This window comes from Lactuca saligna, chromosome 1 (genome assembly GCF_052625555.1).
Source record: "Lactuca saligna cultivar CGN05327 chromosome 1, ASM5262555v1, whole genome shotgun sequence".
In the NCBI taxonomy this organism is placed as follows: domain Eukaryota; kingdom Viridiplantae; phylum Streptophyta; class Magnoliopsida; order Asterales; family Asteraceae; genus Lactuca; species Lactuca saligna.
In genome coordinates, this window is record NC_136417.1 from 64561130 (window position 1) to 64576158 (window position 15029).

General features: G+C 32.8%; 1 protein-coding gene across 1 annotated transcript; it reads left to right on the plus strand.

The window, feature by feature from the left end:
- Positions 1 to 4341: 4341 nt before the first annotated feature.
- On the plus strand, positions 4342 to 9348 carry LOC145038326 (glutathione-disulfide reductase). The gene is made up of 16 exons (XM_078986723.1): positions 4342 to 4540; positions 4861 to 5008; positions 5832 to 5896; positions 6074 to 6143; positions 6273 to 6344; positions 6611 to 6814; positions 6912 to 6985; positions 7061 to 7144; positions 7307 to 7394; positions 7565 to 7646; positions 7747 to 7820; positions 7946 to 8053; positions 8131 to 8195; positions 8274 to 8387; positions 8473 to 8572; positions 8920 to 9348. Exons 2-16 carry the CDS (start codon positions 4871 to 4873, stop codon positions 9067 to 9069), a joined length of 1488 nt encoding a protein of 495 aa, XP_078842849.1. The 5' UTR covers positions 4342 to 4540; positions 4861 to 4870; the 3' UTR covers positions 9070 to 9348.
- The last annotated feature ends 5681 nt before the right edge of the window (positions 9349 to 15029 follow it).

The following is a 15029-nucleotide window of genomic DNA, read 5'->3' on the forward strand; positions in this document are numbered from 1 at the left end:
AACACCCAGATATGTTAGGTAGTTACTGGTTGAAAGAGTCCGAATGGGTAGACCAACACCCAGATATATTAGGTAGTTACCGGTTGAAAGAAACCAAAGGGGTAGGCCAGCACCCATATATGCTATATAGTATGTGTATTATATGGTATGTGGTATGATGGGAGAACTCACTGAGTTTTGTGCTTACGGTTTTCAGTGTTGGTTTTAGGTACTTCTTTTTCGAAGGGAAAGAAGTCGGCATGATTGCAACGCATCACACCATTATTTTCTGCACCATGATGTTCTTGGGATTTATACTCTGACATTATTATGACTTCTTTTAAGACATATGACTTATGGTTTTTATGATATGGGATAACTTAATGATGTTTTCAATAATCTGTTTTATGAATTATTAACTTAAAAGTGAAATTTTTGGTTTTGGATTTTAGAATGTTACAGGGCATCTCAAAATTTAATTACTACTTTCACTTGTTATACTATTTCCAGATTTGTTATACTGTTCATTCATTATACTATTTTACTGTTCATTTGTTATATTATTTCCATATTTAAATTTACTAAATTCAAATTTAATTACTACATTCACTTCATATTATACAATAATACAATAAACATCTATTTGTAATTATGCATTTTTACATTTATATTTTTTCCCCTTAAGTAATTTTCATGTAACATTTTTTTTTTTTATCTTTTATAACTTTAAAGTTAAGTTATTAGTATTTTATAAATTACTACTTACTATAAAGTTACATTTTTTTGTACCTTATATAATTTCTTTTATAGTTTTCATTTTCATTAATTTACTTAAAATACACTTTCAAGTCTTATTTTTGTCCATCTTCTTCGTACATAACATTTTTGATCGAAACTTTATTTTTTTACTTTTTTTTATTTACTTGATAGTATATAATCGTGACCGATATATATGTAGATTGTTAACATTTTAAATCACATTCTATATACGAATTGCAAAGGAGTTTACCCAACGCATTAAAGTTAAGTTTTTGTGCTTATATAATTTTTTTTTACATTTTTTTATTAATTTCCTTAAGATAAACATTCAAACTTTATTTTTGTTGGTTTCCTCCATATATAATTGTTTGGATTAAAACTTTATTTTCATACTTTATGGACCGCTTGATATGGTTTAATAGTCACCTTAATAAATATGGATTGTTGATATTTATAAATCACATATTCTATATAAGAATTTACGAATTAGAATGTTGTTATCTCACGCATCAAGGTTGTGTTTTTGTCCTTTACACAATTTTTTTTATAGTTTGTTTTATTAATTGCAAACGAGTGTAATATGAAAGTCTTTTAGACGATGACTTAGGTGGTGTTTGTTATTTGTCCGCAGATCTTCGTGGGCTCTTTTATCTGCACGGTGCAGACCACGCGCAGACATTAGTCTTCGCAGATTGTTTGTTTTTTTGAAGACTACAGACCTAAAAATGTATGCGCGCCCTCTTCTTGACGCAGATATGGACCATAGTCTTCTAACATCTTCATAAATCTTCTAGCCTAAAAAAAACATATACTTTATTTTTTTTAGTTTTTTTTGAATTTATATTTATTCCAACTTTAACAATTTGAAAAAAAAAAAAAGTTACAATACTTTAAAAAAAAAGTTCGATGACACAAACATGATATTTTTGACAAATTTATAAATAAAAGATTATTACAATAATGGTCGTTGAAGTTGTTTATATAAATATGAAATATATATATATATATATATATATATATATATATATATATATATATATATATATGTATATATATATATGTGTGTGTGTGTGTGTGTGTGTATATATATATATATATATATATTCTTATATTTTTTGTGCCAAATTTTATAAAACATTATTTAATAAAACATCGTTAATTTCTTAGAAAAAATAATTGTTGTACGTTTTTAATTGATTTAATTGAAAAAATCAAAGTTTTTTTTTCTATTCATTTATATATCAAATTCTTTGATTCCTAATTACAATGTTTAGGCATAACTTTGCGATCAAAATTTGTTTGTTTTTATCTAAATATATACGTTAATTTGTACCATTTTTATTTTCACTTTTTATACAAGAATACATAAAAATTGATTTAGATGTGTTAATTATTTATAACAAAGTCATAAATATATTAAAAAATCACTTTGTAGTTTAAAAAATTAGTTTATTTTAGTAGTCTGCAGATGTTAAAAAAACAATCAGTCTTCTTTTTTCAGACTGCAGACGTTTGGTTCACCTCTTCTTCTGCAGAGATCTACAGTTGTGGTCCGCAGACTGCATACATTTTATCTCACAAAAAACAAACGAACACCTTAGAATTTTTACTCATAATTTATATAAATAAACCCTCAAGTATATAGGTTTTATCAACTTTAGTCAAAGGACAAAATATATTTTCACTATAGATTTAACATAAATCCTAACATAGACAAAGGACTAACCATATTTGATTTTAAAACCAAATGCCTCCGGTGTAACGCTTTAGAGATATCCTGATTCCTGAAAGTGATATTTTTCGGAAACTACACTGACCATTTATGAAATTTGTTTTTTTTTTTTAAAAAAATAATTTTTTACCCATTCCATAGTTTTTGCTATTTACATACAACCTTTATACGTCCATGAAATACCCAAGAGTTCAAAACTCTTCCACACTCCTCATTTGTTGATCTCCAACGTCCTTCATTCATAACTTTGAAAGTATGTTATGGTGTGAAAGGTCTCAATTCTTTTGTTATTAAAATGTTCATGTAATGGGTTAAGACAAAATTCATCATCAGAAAGATAATCACAACCTATACATATCAAACGAGTTTCCAATTGAATTGTTGGATCAAATAGTTGACATCTTTTACTAAAATGAGAAAAAAAACTATATTCTAAATTATTATGATATGGTTTGAACCTATTTACTATATACAATATTGGTTTATAACCCGTGAGAAATACATTTATAAAATTAATTAAAATTTCATATTAAAATATTAAAATTATTACTTAAGAGATATTTTTTATTATATAAAATTATAATTGTTGATTTAAATAAATATTTGAATTTATATCATCTTATAATCTGTATTAATTTTATTTTATTTTTCAATCTAATGTTATGAATTTAATATAATTAGAGTGGAAACATTAAATTTTAAAATTTAAAATGGATAATCAACTATTAATTAGTGTAATTATAGTGAAAATTTAAAATTTGTAATTTAAATTGGATAATTAATAGGTTGACAAATTGTATAATCCTTATTAATAAATGAAGTTTTTTTTTACCACATGTCAATCTTTCATGAGTGTTGACATTTGTCATTTTGTCATATTTTTGAAATAAATATTATCCACTTGTCAAATTTTGGTTTGTTTCATTTTTTACAATTAAAGGCATATACTTATATATGTAAAATATTAAATATCATATATATAATATTAAATTGCAATAAATGCGTTTTTTTTTTATTATTTTGAAGTTGTACATTAAAAAATATTTTCTGTTTACATTTTAATTTAATATTTAATCTTTTTTTAAATCAACCCGTGTAATACACAGGTTTTACACATAGTCTTTCTTAATAAATGAAGGTTTTTTTTTTTTTTACCACATGTTAATCTCTCATGAGTTTTGACATATCATTTTGTGGTATTTTTAAAATAAATATTATCCACTTGTCAATTTTTAATTTGTTTCAATTTTTAAAATTAAAATCATACTTATATATATGTAAAGTATTAAATATCATATATATTATATTAAATTGCAATAAATTTATTTCTTCATTTTTTTATTTTAAAATTATATATTAAAAAAAAAAATTTTGTTTATATTTTAATTTAATGTTTAATTTTTTTTTTAAATCAACCCGTGTAATACACAGATCTTACATCTAGTTGGTGATATATAACATTAATGAGAAGCTCTCTATCTCTATATGATACTTTTCAATAGTAGATTAACCCTTTTTCTTTTTATTAGAATAGGGATTAGATAAACATTTAATTTCTTTCAATTAGATGAAGTTACAAAAAGTGGAGTTAATTGGGAGAATTTATAAATTTATTAGGTTTTTATCTTCGAAGTTAATAGTTTTTAAGAAAATAATTAACTTATTTATTTATTATTATTATTTTTTTAAACAAATTTTAGTAGTAAAAAGCTTATCACAGTTAAAAGATTGCAAAAAGCAAAATTGTGATTGGGTATTTACAAAAGTTTTTGCTTTTGGCAGATCGACATCCCAGTGGAAGAGTACAACATCTTAATGCACAAGGTACTACCAAATCAGAACAAGCGAACATTCTCAAGCCCTGCGGTTTAAATACATGTAGAGCAAAGCAAGTTCGATTTCTCCATCTCAAATTCATCAATCATCAGTAATCACGACCTGCTTGTGTGTGTCGTGGCAAATTGTTGTTCAAGCCCTCAGATTTTGAAGCAGATTAATATTAATTTCTTGAAGAACAAGTAAAACCACTACTGGAAATCAAGTTTAGTACATTGGTTCAGCTCTAGAAGGGTAAAATTTTAACCTAGATACTTCATTTTGTTATGTATGTTTAGTATTGTTGCTCCGATGATTTCCTCCCCCAAATCGATGTCGCAGCTTCAAATTTAGTATTTCTCTGATCCGGGACTGTTTTTGTACAAATATAGCGGAAATTACGTGATAAATTTTAGGCAATCGTTATATGTGGTATTTTTCGGATCTGATTTTTTTTAAAAGGTTTTTGAAATATACGTTCTGGTCGAGTATCGTATAAGTAGTTATTAGGAAATGGATGTATTACCTGTGATTGATCGATTGTTAATACCTTGTGCGCTTTTATGTGGATTTAGTATTCTAATCATGTCGAGGAAGATGCTGATTGACGGAGATTTGGATAATCTTTCTGGAGAGAATGATTACGATTTTGATCTGTTCGTGATTGGTGCTGGTAGTGGCGGGGTTAGGGCATCCAGATTTTCAGCTCAGTATGGAGCTAAGGTATCATTTATTAGATAAACCTGTATGTCTGTTTATCTGTCCATTCTCATTTCTCATCTCTTAACGGAAACGAATCCAAGGTTTTGCTTGGAATCTGATGTTGAATTACCCATAAAAAACTCATGTAGTGTATGCATTTTTTTTTTGTTTATATCAAACATATGTCAACACGTAATTTCTTGCCCTAAAGGGATTCAGTGATGAGTATCATTTGAGCTAATTTCATTTTGGTGTGGTTTTCATGGTGCTTTAGAATTTTTATTGATATTGCTAGTTTATTCTACGAATAGAAGTATTTGCTATACAGAGTGTACGCATGTTGGAGTTATATACAACACTCCATTCATAACATCATATGGGATAATGGGAAATGTCTATTTGAATTGCTCCTTGACTCCATGAAATTTAAAACAGTTGGTATTACACACATGGTTTATTGTTATGCTTTTTAGTACTAGTCAAATGTATGTAGCACTCTTCAATATCATCAATAAGCTGTGATGATCATAATAAGTGTCTAGTTAATGTTAGTTTGAAATTTTCCAATAAAAGAAACAAATTGCTCCCTCATTACAATGTGATTGATGTTTTTTACATGGTCATTCTCTAATGGTATTTTATTCAGACATTTGACTAGTACTCGAATACTTCAGTCATATATAGCTTCCCATCCATGGAGATAATATAACACGGTTTCCTCAATTTCCTATTACTAATGTTGCATTAAATTCTGGATGCTTTTTGAAGATATAAAACTTATCTTCAAGAAATCTATGCATGCTCATTCAATTATTTATCTTTCTTACTCAACTCTTATTGCAAGGTTGGGATTTGTGAGCTACCATTTCATCCAATCAGCTCAGAAACCATAGGAGGCGTTGGAGGAACGTAAGTTTCTAAATCTCTGTTTCAAGTTTTACATATTTTTATCTATCATCTATCTATTATCTAACATATATAATGTTTGATAATTGGGTATATATATTCTGAGATGATGCATGAAGCAACAATTATAGTTCTTTTATTATATAATCTAAATGCCTTTGATGTTTGCATGTGGTGTAGGTGTGTGATTCGTGGGTGTGTTCCTAAAAAGATCTTGGTCTATGGAGCAACATTTGGTCCTGAAATTCAGGTGATTTTGAGCTTCTATTAGAAACTACTGATATTAGAAATTCATATTTTTTTGTTATTTCCATTAGCACTTTGTTTAAAAAGAGAAATACTTATATTTCTTCACTCATCCCTGCTTCAACATGTGTAGGATGCAAAAGAATATGGATGGAAAGTGAACGATAACATCGATTTTGATTGGAAAAAGCTACTTCACAAGAAGGTCTATTCTACATTCTAATAGAGCCTTTTTTACTTTTGACTTTGAATTTTGACTTTGTTGATTTCCCAAATTAAGTGAGGCTTTTGTTCTATCTACTTTCTGCTTTATTTCTAGTATCTTTTTTTCACTGTTTGTGTATCCACACTGTATTTACCTATTTACCCTTGCTCCTCTTTGATTACAACTTTGTTTCTTCTATCTGTTTTTTTTTCTTCAGTTCTCAACTTCTCATAAATAACATCTGATATATAACTTTGTTGTTGCAGACTGAAGAAATAGTGAGGCTAAATGGGATATACAAACGCCTACTTTCAAATGCAGGAGTCAAACTTTTTGAAGGAGAGGGTAGAGTTGTGGGCCCCAATGAAGTGGAAGTGATCCAATTGGATGGAACTAAACTCTCCTATTCAGCAAAACACATACTCATAGCAACTGGCAGCAGGGCACAACGTCCAAATATCCCTGGACAGGTAAAAATTTCATGCAAAATACAATCTCCTTGGGTAGGGTAAATTGACCATTTTACCCTTTTCATATCATATTGTTTCTCTGTGTGTGTCAATTTAGGAGCTGGCTATAACCTCAGATGAGGCTTTGAGCTTGGAAGAGCTACCAAAGCGTGTAGTTATACTTGGAGGAGGGTGAGTTGACCATTTTACCCTTTTCATCCTTAAATTTCTGTACTTTTAGTTTCATTTTTTTTTATATTGGATCAGGTATATTGCTGTTGAGTTTGCTTCAATTTGGCGTGGGATGGGGTCCACTGTGAATCTATGCTTCAGAAAGGAACTTCCTTTAAGGTTAATATTATATACAAAGCTTTATGAATTCTTCCTGTTTGAATATTTACTTTCACTATTTCATTGATTTAACCACTTAAATACTTTCTATACTGATTGAACCATTATATTTTTTTGACTGTTTAAAAATTTCATTTTATCAATTTAAATTTAATTTTGCAGGGGTTTTGATGATGAAATGAGAGCTCTTGTTGCCAGAAATCTTGAAGGAAGAGGCATAATTTTGCATCCACAAACAAATATAACACAGGTTCTTTTCATCCAATTAAATTATTAATTATACCACATCTATTACATATTATTATTATTATTGGTAAAGATTGTAACTAAGTTGCTATTAAAAGTAAAAAACTTCATTGCAATTTGCCTTATTTTTCTTAAATTTTCCTTTTTTTTTAAAACCGGATGCATATTTTTCAGTTGGTGAAAACTGAAGATGGTATAAAAGTTACCACAGATCATGGTGAAGAATTAATGGCAGATGTTGTACTTTTTGCCACTGGTAATTTTTTACATCTATTTTATATAGCGGGAAATAATAAATAATTGCTTGATTATTTAATTTTCAAATTTTATATTTTTATATTTTTTTGTTGTTGCAGGACGTGTACCTAATACCAAGAGGCTAAATTTGCAAAGTGTAGGGGTTGAACTTGACAAAACAGGAGCAGTGAAGGTCTATTTTTTAAAACCCTTTTACTTAATACCTTACGGAATTCGATTCATGGATTCTGATGGAATGGAATCTCCAATTCCAATTCCAATTCCAATTCCGTTTCTTCTGTTTTCTAAAATATGCAGGTTGATGAATTTTCTCGCACCAATGTCCCTAGCATTTGGGCCATAGGTGATGTCACAAATCGAATGAATCTCACTCCTGTTGCCCTAATGGAAGGAACTTTATTTGCTGTATGTACTTTCAAACCCTTATAACTAATGATTATCAAAGGGCAAATACGTAATTTTCCGTTTTTCATGGAACACAGAAAACCGTATTTGGTAACGAACCTAGCAAGCCAGACTACAGCAACATACCTTGTGCCGTTTTCTGGTATAACAATCTTCAACTTAACTTTTAATTTTTTTTTCATAAATATAATATATATAATTATATAATTTGCCATGTCAGCATACCACCTCTCTCTGTTGTGGGGCTAAGTGAAGAACAGGCTATAGAGAAAGGTGAAGGAGACATTTTGATTTTCACATCAACATTTAATCCCATGAAGAACTCCATTTCTGGGTATGTGAACTGTCATTTCTCCATTTTCGTGGGCCCTGTTTTTATTTTTTGCATTCGATTTTTATTTATTTATTTATTTTTACAGGAGGCAAGAGAAGACACTCATGAAACTTATCGTCAGTGCTGAGACAGATAAAGTTATTGGTGCGTCCATGTGTGGGCCCGATGCAGCAGAAATTATGCAGGTACATGACAATAATTTGTACTGTGCTTTGTATATATATGAAAAGACATAAATGCCCTTGTCATCCTCTTATAAAAAAAATTAGCCCTAGAAATTTGGGACTGCTCTTAGAACAAGTTGTACTGTGTTTGGTACATTGAACTATGTGCAAAAGACATAAATGCCCTTGTCGTCCTTATATAAAAAAATAGCCCTAGAAATTTGGGATTGATGTTAGTGGGACAAAAATTGCAAGTTTTTTGTCTAACCAAAAAAGGTAGGACATTGAGTTGTTCTTGATCTTTTGTCTGTGTAAAAAGACGTAAATGCCCCTTGTCATATTTGTTATTAAATTTGGATATTTTTTAGGGTATTGCTGTGGCGATGAAGTGTGGAGCAACAAAGGCACAATTCGATAGCACGGTGGGGATCCACCCATCATCTGCGGAGGAGTTTGTTACCATGCGGTCAGTCACACGGAGGATTGCTGCCTCTGGGAAACCAAAAACCAACCTTTGAAAAGGTTTGACCATGTCTTTGACTTGGTTGCTTTTTCCTCACAACTCCACATCCATGGAAAACACATATGGGGTATACTTTTGCTTCATTTTATTGTTGGCATATAAATAATGTGGATGTGTTTTTATCAATTTCTTGGGTCATTTGGATAAGATTTTGAATATGGGGGTGATGAGTTTTGGGGAGCAATGAATTACTTTTGTTGCATGAAGTACAAGTTGCTATGCTTGTAAGATTTGGAGTTCAAGGAATAGAAATGGAGTACATTGGTATTGATTATGTTTGCTTTAATTGTTGTGTGCATATATATTTTTTAATGGAAGGAAATGAAGCGTAGTTTAAAATATTTGAATTTACAATAATAATAAGCAAGACGTTATGGTGAAGTTACCCAAACAAGTATTTTGTATGGATGTTCAATCGTGCTCCATTCGAACTACCGCAATTTGAGAAACCAACGGTTGTAGAATTGTTTAAATAAATTTTTAGCAGCCTTAAGATAGACTTATGATTTGAGCCCTCGGATAAGATTTCTCATAAACATTTCATGACACATTGACACGTGTCGTACACGGTTTGTAAATATTGCTAGACGGTAAGTCGGTCTACTGGGGTGTAGAGACTAATCGATCTAGATGAGGATTAATATAGGACTCTAAATCATAAAGGAATTTAAAAGATATATATTATCATAATGTTAATATAGTAAGTAAATAACAATACATAAGCGGTAAGTAATATCTAGTGTTTAAATGAGTATTTGGCCAATGAACTTAGGGGTGACAAATAGTTGATTAGTTATTTTTTTACAAGTTAACTCACTCTAATTTAATTTATAAGCTAATAAGTTATAAACTGATAAACTATATGTTTATTTTTACCAAACACCCCCTAAAACTTGAAGGAGAAAGAAAGAGAGAGAAAATATGCGTGAAGATCGAGGGAGATGCACATAGACAAAATCACAAAAGTGAGTGGAAAGAAATAAAAGAGAAGCTCTATGAAAGGAAGATGAGGACATAGGGACTCATTGTAGGAGGAACAAATAGAATCATAAAGTTTAAGTATTAACATATTAGTTTCTGATTAACTTTGACTTCTATGGTTAATATATTTAGATTTATTTAAATATTCGACTCTTTAATTTTTCAACAACCAAGATCGCTTTTTCCCGACTTTGATCATAAGCGATTAATATGAGTGATTACCTTAAATCGTAGTCGGTGAATAGCCACCAAACACATAGGTGCTAGTTAATTGACTTCCTAGATCCACTTTTATAAGTCATGAGTTTACTTGTGGTTCTTCAAAAAAATTTAACCAAGTAATAACATGAAAATGTATCTCAAAGTTAGAACTAGAATATCAACTACTTCCAAAGCATTATATGTATTGCAAGTGAGCTTTTTATACTCCTTCACTTCAAATCGCAAATCTTTCTTAGTAGTTTTCCAATGATTGGTGGAGGTTAGATTGGTACATGCCTAGCATACAGTGTGTGTGTGTGTGTGTGTGTGTATATATATATATATATATATATATATATATATATATATATATATATGTGTGTGTGTGTGTGTGTGTGTGTGTGTGTGATAATCATGTCATCGACATATAAGGAAAGAATAATCCGACATGCATCGTAAATCGAACAAATAGAGTCGAGTCATGGTTACTTGGCTTAAAACCAAGTGAAGTAATCACCATAGAAAATTTCTCAAACCAAGCACGAGGGGCTTGTTTTAGGCCATATAATGCCTTATGAAGTCGAAAACTTCACCTGGTTGGTGAGCAATACCAGGGGGAGGAGACATGCATACTTCCTCATGAAGATCACCATTCAAGAACACATTCTTGAGATCCATCTGATAAATCTTCCATTAGCGAATGGAAGAAACTGCAATTATGGTGCGAACGATCTTCATTTTTGCAACAGGAACAAAAGTTTCCTCATAATCCATACCATACTTTTGTGAGTACCCTTTCGCAACAAGTATTGCTTTATAACGCTCAACGGATCTATTAGACTTTGTTTTGATTTTATATACCCAACGACAACCAATTGCGAGCTTTCCGGGCGAAAGCGGAACTAGATCCCAAGTATGAGTCTAAAGAGCTGCGAGTTCCTCAGCCATACCAGTTTGCCAAAGAGGATTAGATACGACCTCTTTATAGGATGATGGATCAGAGAGATGATGTAAATTAGCAATAAATGAGGCAAATAGTGGTGAGTAAGAAGAATAGACAAAGTCAGGAAGCTAGTGGACTTCTTATTACGGTAAGGCCTCCATAGTGGGGGATCTTGATGATATGCAGGAAGAGGATTAGTGACAGGTGGTGGATCAACAATAAGTGGTGGATTAGTGGTAAGTGGTGGATCATCCATGTCCATGCTAAATGGATAAGTAGTATGGAGCTCCTCTCGGGTTGCAACATGTGACTGAACAAGAATGCTATAGAACGGAATGTGCTTTAAAAAGGTGACATTGTGAGACATCCAATTTCTAATTTGTTGGATCATAACACTGATAACCTTTCTGACCAATACTGTATGCCAAAAATACACAAAGGGCTGATTTTGAAAACAACTTATCTCTCTCTACATGAGGATTCAAGACAAAATAGGTACACCAAAAAAATCGTAATGAAGAATAATCTGGAAGTTGCCCAAACAACATTTCATAAGGAGACTTCCCCGAAGTGTGTGCAGTAGGAATGTGACTAATAACGTAATTGTCGGTATGAACAACTTATCCCTAAAACATATTGGGAACTTGAGTAGAAAGTAGCAAGAATCTTGTAGTTTAGAGGAGATGTCGATGTTTTCTTTCTGCAACACCATTCTGCTGAGGGGTGTCTGTACAAGATGATTGATGCACAGTAACATCAGATGACATTAACTGTTTAAAATCATTAGAGGTAAATTCCCCTCCTAAATCACATCGAAAACATTTTATGATAACAGAGTTTTGAGTCTTGACAAGAGCTCTGAAGTCACTATATATGGTGAAAAAGTCAGACCTGCGCTTCATAAATTAAACCTACGTATAGCGAGTGTAATCATCAATGAGTGAAACATAATAGTTAGCTCCAGATTTAGAGGTGATCGGAGATGGACACCATACATCAGAAGGCACAATATCAAAGGGAGCAACAGAATGAGTGACACTTTTATTAAACGGTAAAGCTAATTTTTTTTCCAGTTTACAACCACAACAATCAGAAATATCATCAGTTTTCAAAGAACCTAACACACTAGTGGAAACCAAAAATTGTAAACGAGACACTGACACATGTCCTATAACGCCCCGTTCTAAAAGTAATTAATTATGGATTCTTGAGATCAAGAGTAAGGACGTTTTAGTCTTTTATGGGCAACAGGTTTCATTTGAGAAGGTTTCGGACTGGGGTGTGTTGCTAGAAGCGCAGGGCTTCTCGCCACCTTTTCGTGGATATAAAGTTTGTCTGAAATGGACTTAGAATAAAGGAGTTATGACACTTTGAAGATATTGACATATATGGCACTTAATGGAAAAAGTTGACGAGGAAAGGCCATGCATGCATTTGGGACACACGTGGGTACGCCTAGCGTAGGCTGGGTTACGCCCAACGTGATAGAGTAAATGATCGCGGGTACAAGGACGCGTACGCCCAACGTACTAGAGTTATGCCCAGCGTACGCTCAGAGTCATAAAACCCTAATTCTAGGGCCAACCACTATTTAAAGAACACAAGGGATCAACCCTAGCCTCCTTATCTATTCCCTTATCCTCAGAAAAACCCTAGATAGGCGTTCCATCTCCATTGTTGGGTGTGTTTGGCCTTGTGGAGCTTAGTTTGGCAAAGAAAAGCTTAGAAGAAGAAAGAAAAGGTTGGCAAAGAAGGAAACTTGGTGGCTGGAGCTTGTAGATCCGAGATAGCATCACCCTTTGCAACCATTTGAAGGTATAAAGCTTCTTGCTTGACATCTATTTTGTGTAGATCTAAGTGTTGCGAAGTTTTGACACCATTTCTTGTCCAAAACCCCCCAATATGATGCATGATGTGTTTTGGTTAAGATAATATGTCCTTTCAGACCATAAGAGAGGTCTGGAGTGAGAAAAATGAGGTCCCAATGGCTTTGGTTGTCCCATGTATGAAGTAGGAAGGTCTTAATGGGTTAAGACCTTGAGTTAAGAACTTTATGGACGTCCAAAAGGATAAATTTTGAGACTTTATGAGTCCTAGGCCCTTTTTGTCACTGGATCTGGCATATGAGTTTAAGTGCTTAAGCCATTAAGCATATGGAAGGATTTTGGTACAGCCGTGCATTACGCTTATCGTAACTTATTGAACGCCCAACGTAGTGGGTCAGCGACCCACTTTCCAGTCAACGAGCGACATATGCCCCGCGTACCAAGGAGTTCGCCTAGTGTATGCCCTCTGTTGGGTTTTCGAAGTTGGGCCTTGAAGTATTGGACTGTTTATGGGCTAGTTGGGCTTGGGCCATGACTGAACTGTATAGATGGAGTATTTTGGGCCCAATAATTATTATGGACCTTGGATCTAGGCCCGACTAGAAAGGTGGGCCCAATTTAGTAAATTGGGCCAATGTTGGGCTTTACATAAGGACTTGGTTTTGGGTCTTGGCCCAATAAAAGGATAATGAATTTAATGAGTGGTGTGGGCACTTAGTCTAAAAAGTTATGTTGGATTCTAACTTGGTGATTATCATGTGATAATTGGGATTTCCGGTGAGACAGCAGTCAGAGATTTGCAGGAATTCGACACTACTCGCAAGGTGAGTTATCCTCACTATACCAAGGGTCTAAGGCACCACTGCCGGCCCTTTGATCTGTTATTTGAATTAGTTACTGCTGGGATATGTTACTTGGCATTCTGGTAGAAAGGATGATTATGTGTTAGTATTGTTGGTTACCTCGGTATCCTGATACATTGGATGTGGCTATGCTTAGTGACCTATAGTTGGTTTGTCTGTCTGTATGCTGGTAGGAGGTTACCTGCTATATGTGTACATGTTTGAGCAGTATTAGAGGGCATTCCATCCAGGTAGGATGATAGGGCCCTAGTATGTAGTTTATGTGGACTATTATATGATTATCTGATAAGTGCATGCGTTTGTTAGTATGAGGGCATTCCAACCCGATGGTTGTGGGCTAAGAGTATTCCATCCCGATAGGATGATTGGACTCATAGTAGGTGAGCATTCCAAACCTGATGGTTGAGGGCTTAGGGTATTCCATCTCGAGGGATGATTGGTCCCATAGTAGTAATTGTATGTATAGGTGTGTGGGAATTCCAACCCGATGGTTGTGGGCCGAGAGTATTCCATCCGAGGATGATTGGACTCGTAGTATGTTGGCATTCCAACGCGTTGGTTGAGGGCCTGGGGTATTCCAACTCGGCGGTTGATTGGACTCATAGTATGTTGTTTATTGATGTATGTGTATGGTTATGTGTGTATGGGTATTTTGGTGGAACTCACTAAGCTTTCAAGCTTACGGTTTCAGTTTATTGTTTCAGGTACATTTGGTGATCGTGGCAAGGCAAAGGCGTGATCGTAGCGCTCCTCATGTTTCACGATTTTGTGATTTGGTTCTGGGGATACTCTGATGTTTAAAACTGTTTTGAAAACAAGTTGTATTAACTTAATAGTTTTTGAATGGATTGAAATGTTTTAAATTGGTTGGAAATTTTTGGTTGTTACATGTCCCAAACTAGAACACCAAAGATAAAAAAAAAAAACAGAAGATGAAAGATTTAAACAACAAGACGAAAAATCAACACTAGATGCAGCAACATCAACAACAGGTAGCTGCTCCAAAACATAAAGTTCCCCAAGTCTATTGCCTATCCTAATCACCCTCTGAGACTGAATGTCATGTACATAGCAGAATGAATTAGAAAAGAAGACCTAACAACCAGACTTACACATCTGACTAACCGAAGCAAGATTCAAA

Bases quoted from the DNA above. Each gene is read 5' to 3' on its own strand.
- LOC145038326 (XM_078986723.1), top strand. From the start codon at position 4,871: ATGTCGAGGAAGATGCTGATTGACGGAGATTTGGATAATCTTTCTGGA. The intron at 7,145-7,306 runs GTTAATATTATA...TTAATTTTGCAG, and splicing joins AGAAAGGAACTTCCTTTAAG to GGGTTTTGATGATGAAATGA. The intron at 7,647-7,746 runs GTAATTTTTTAC...TTGTTGTTGCAG, and splicing joins TGTTGTACTTTTTGCCACTG to GACGTGTACCTAATACCAAG.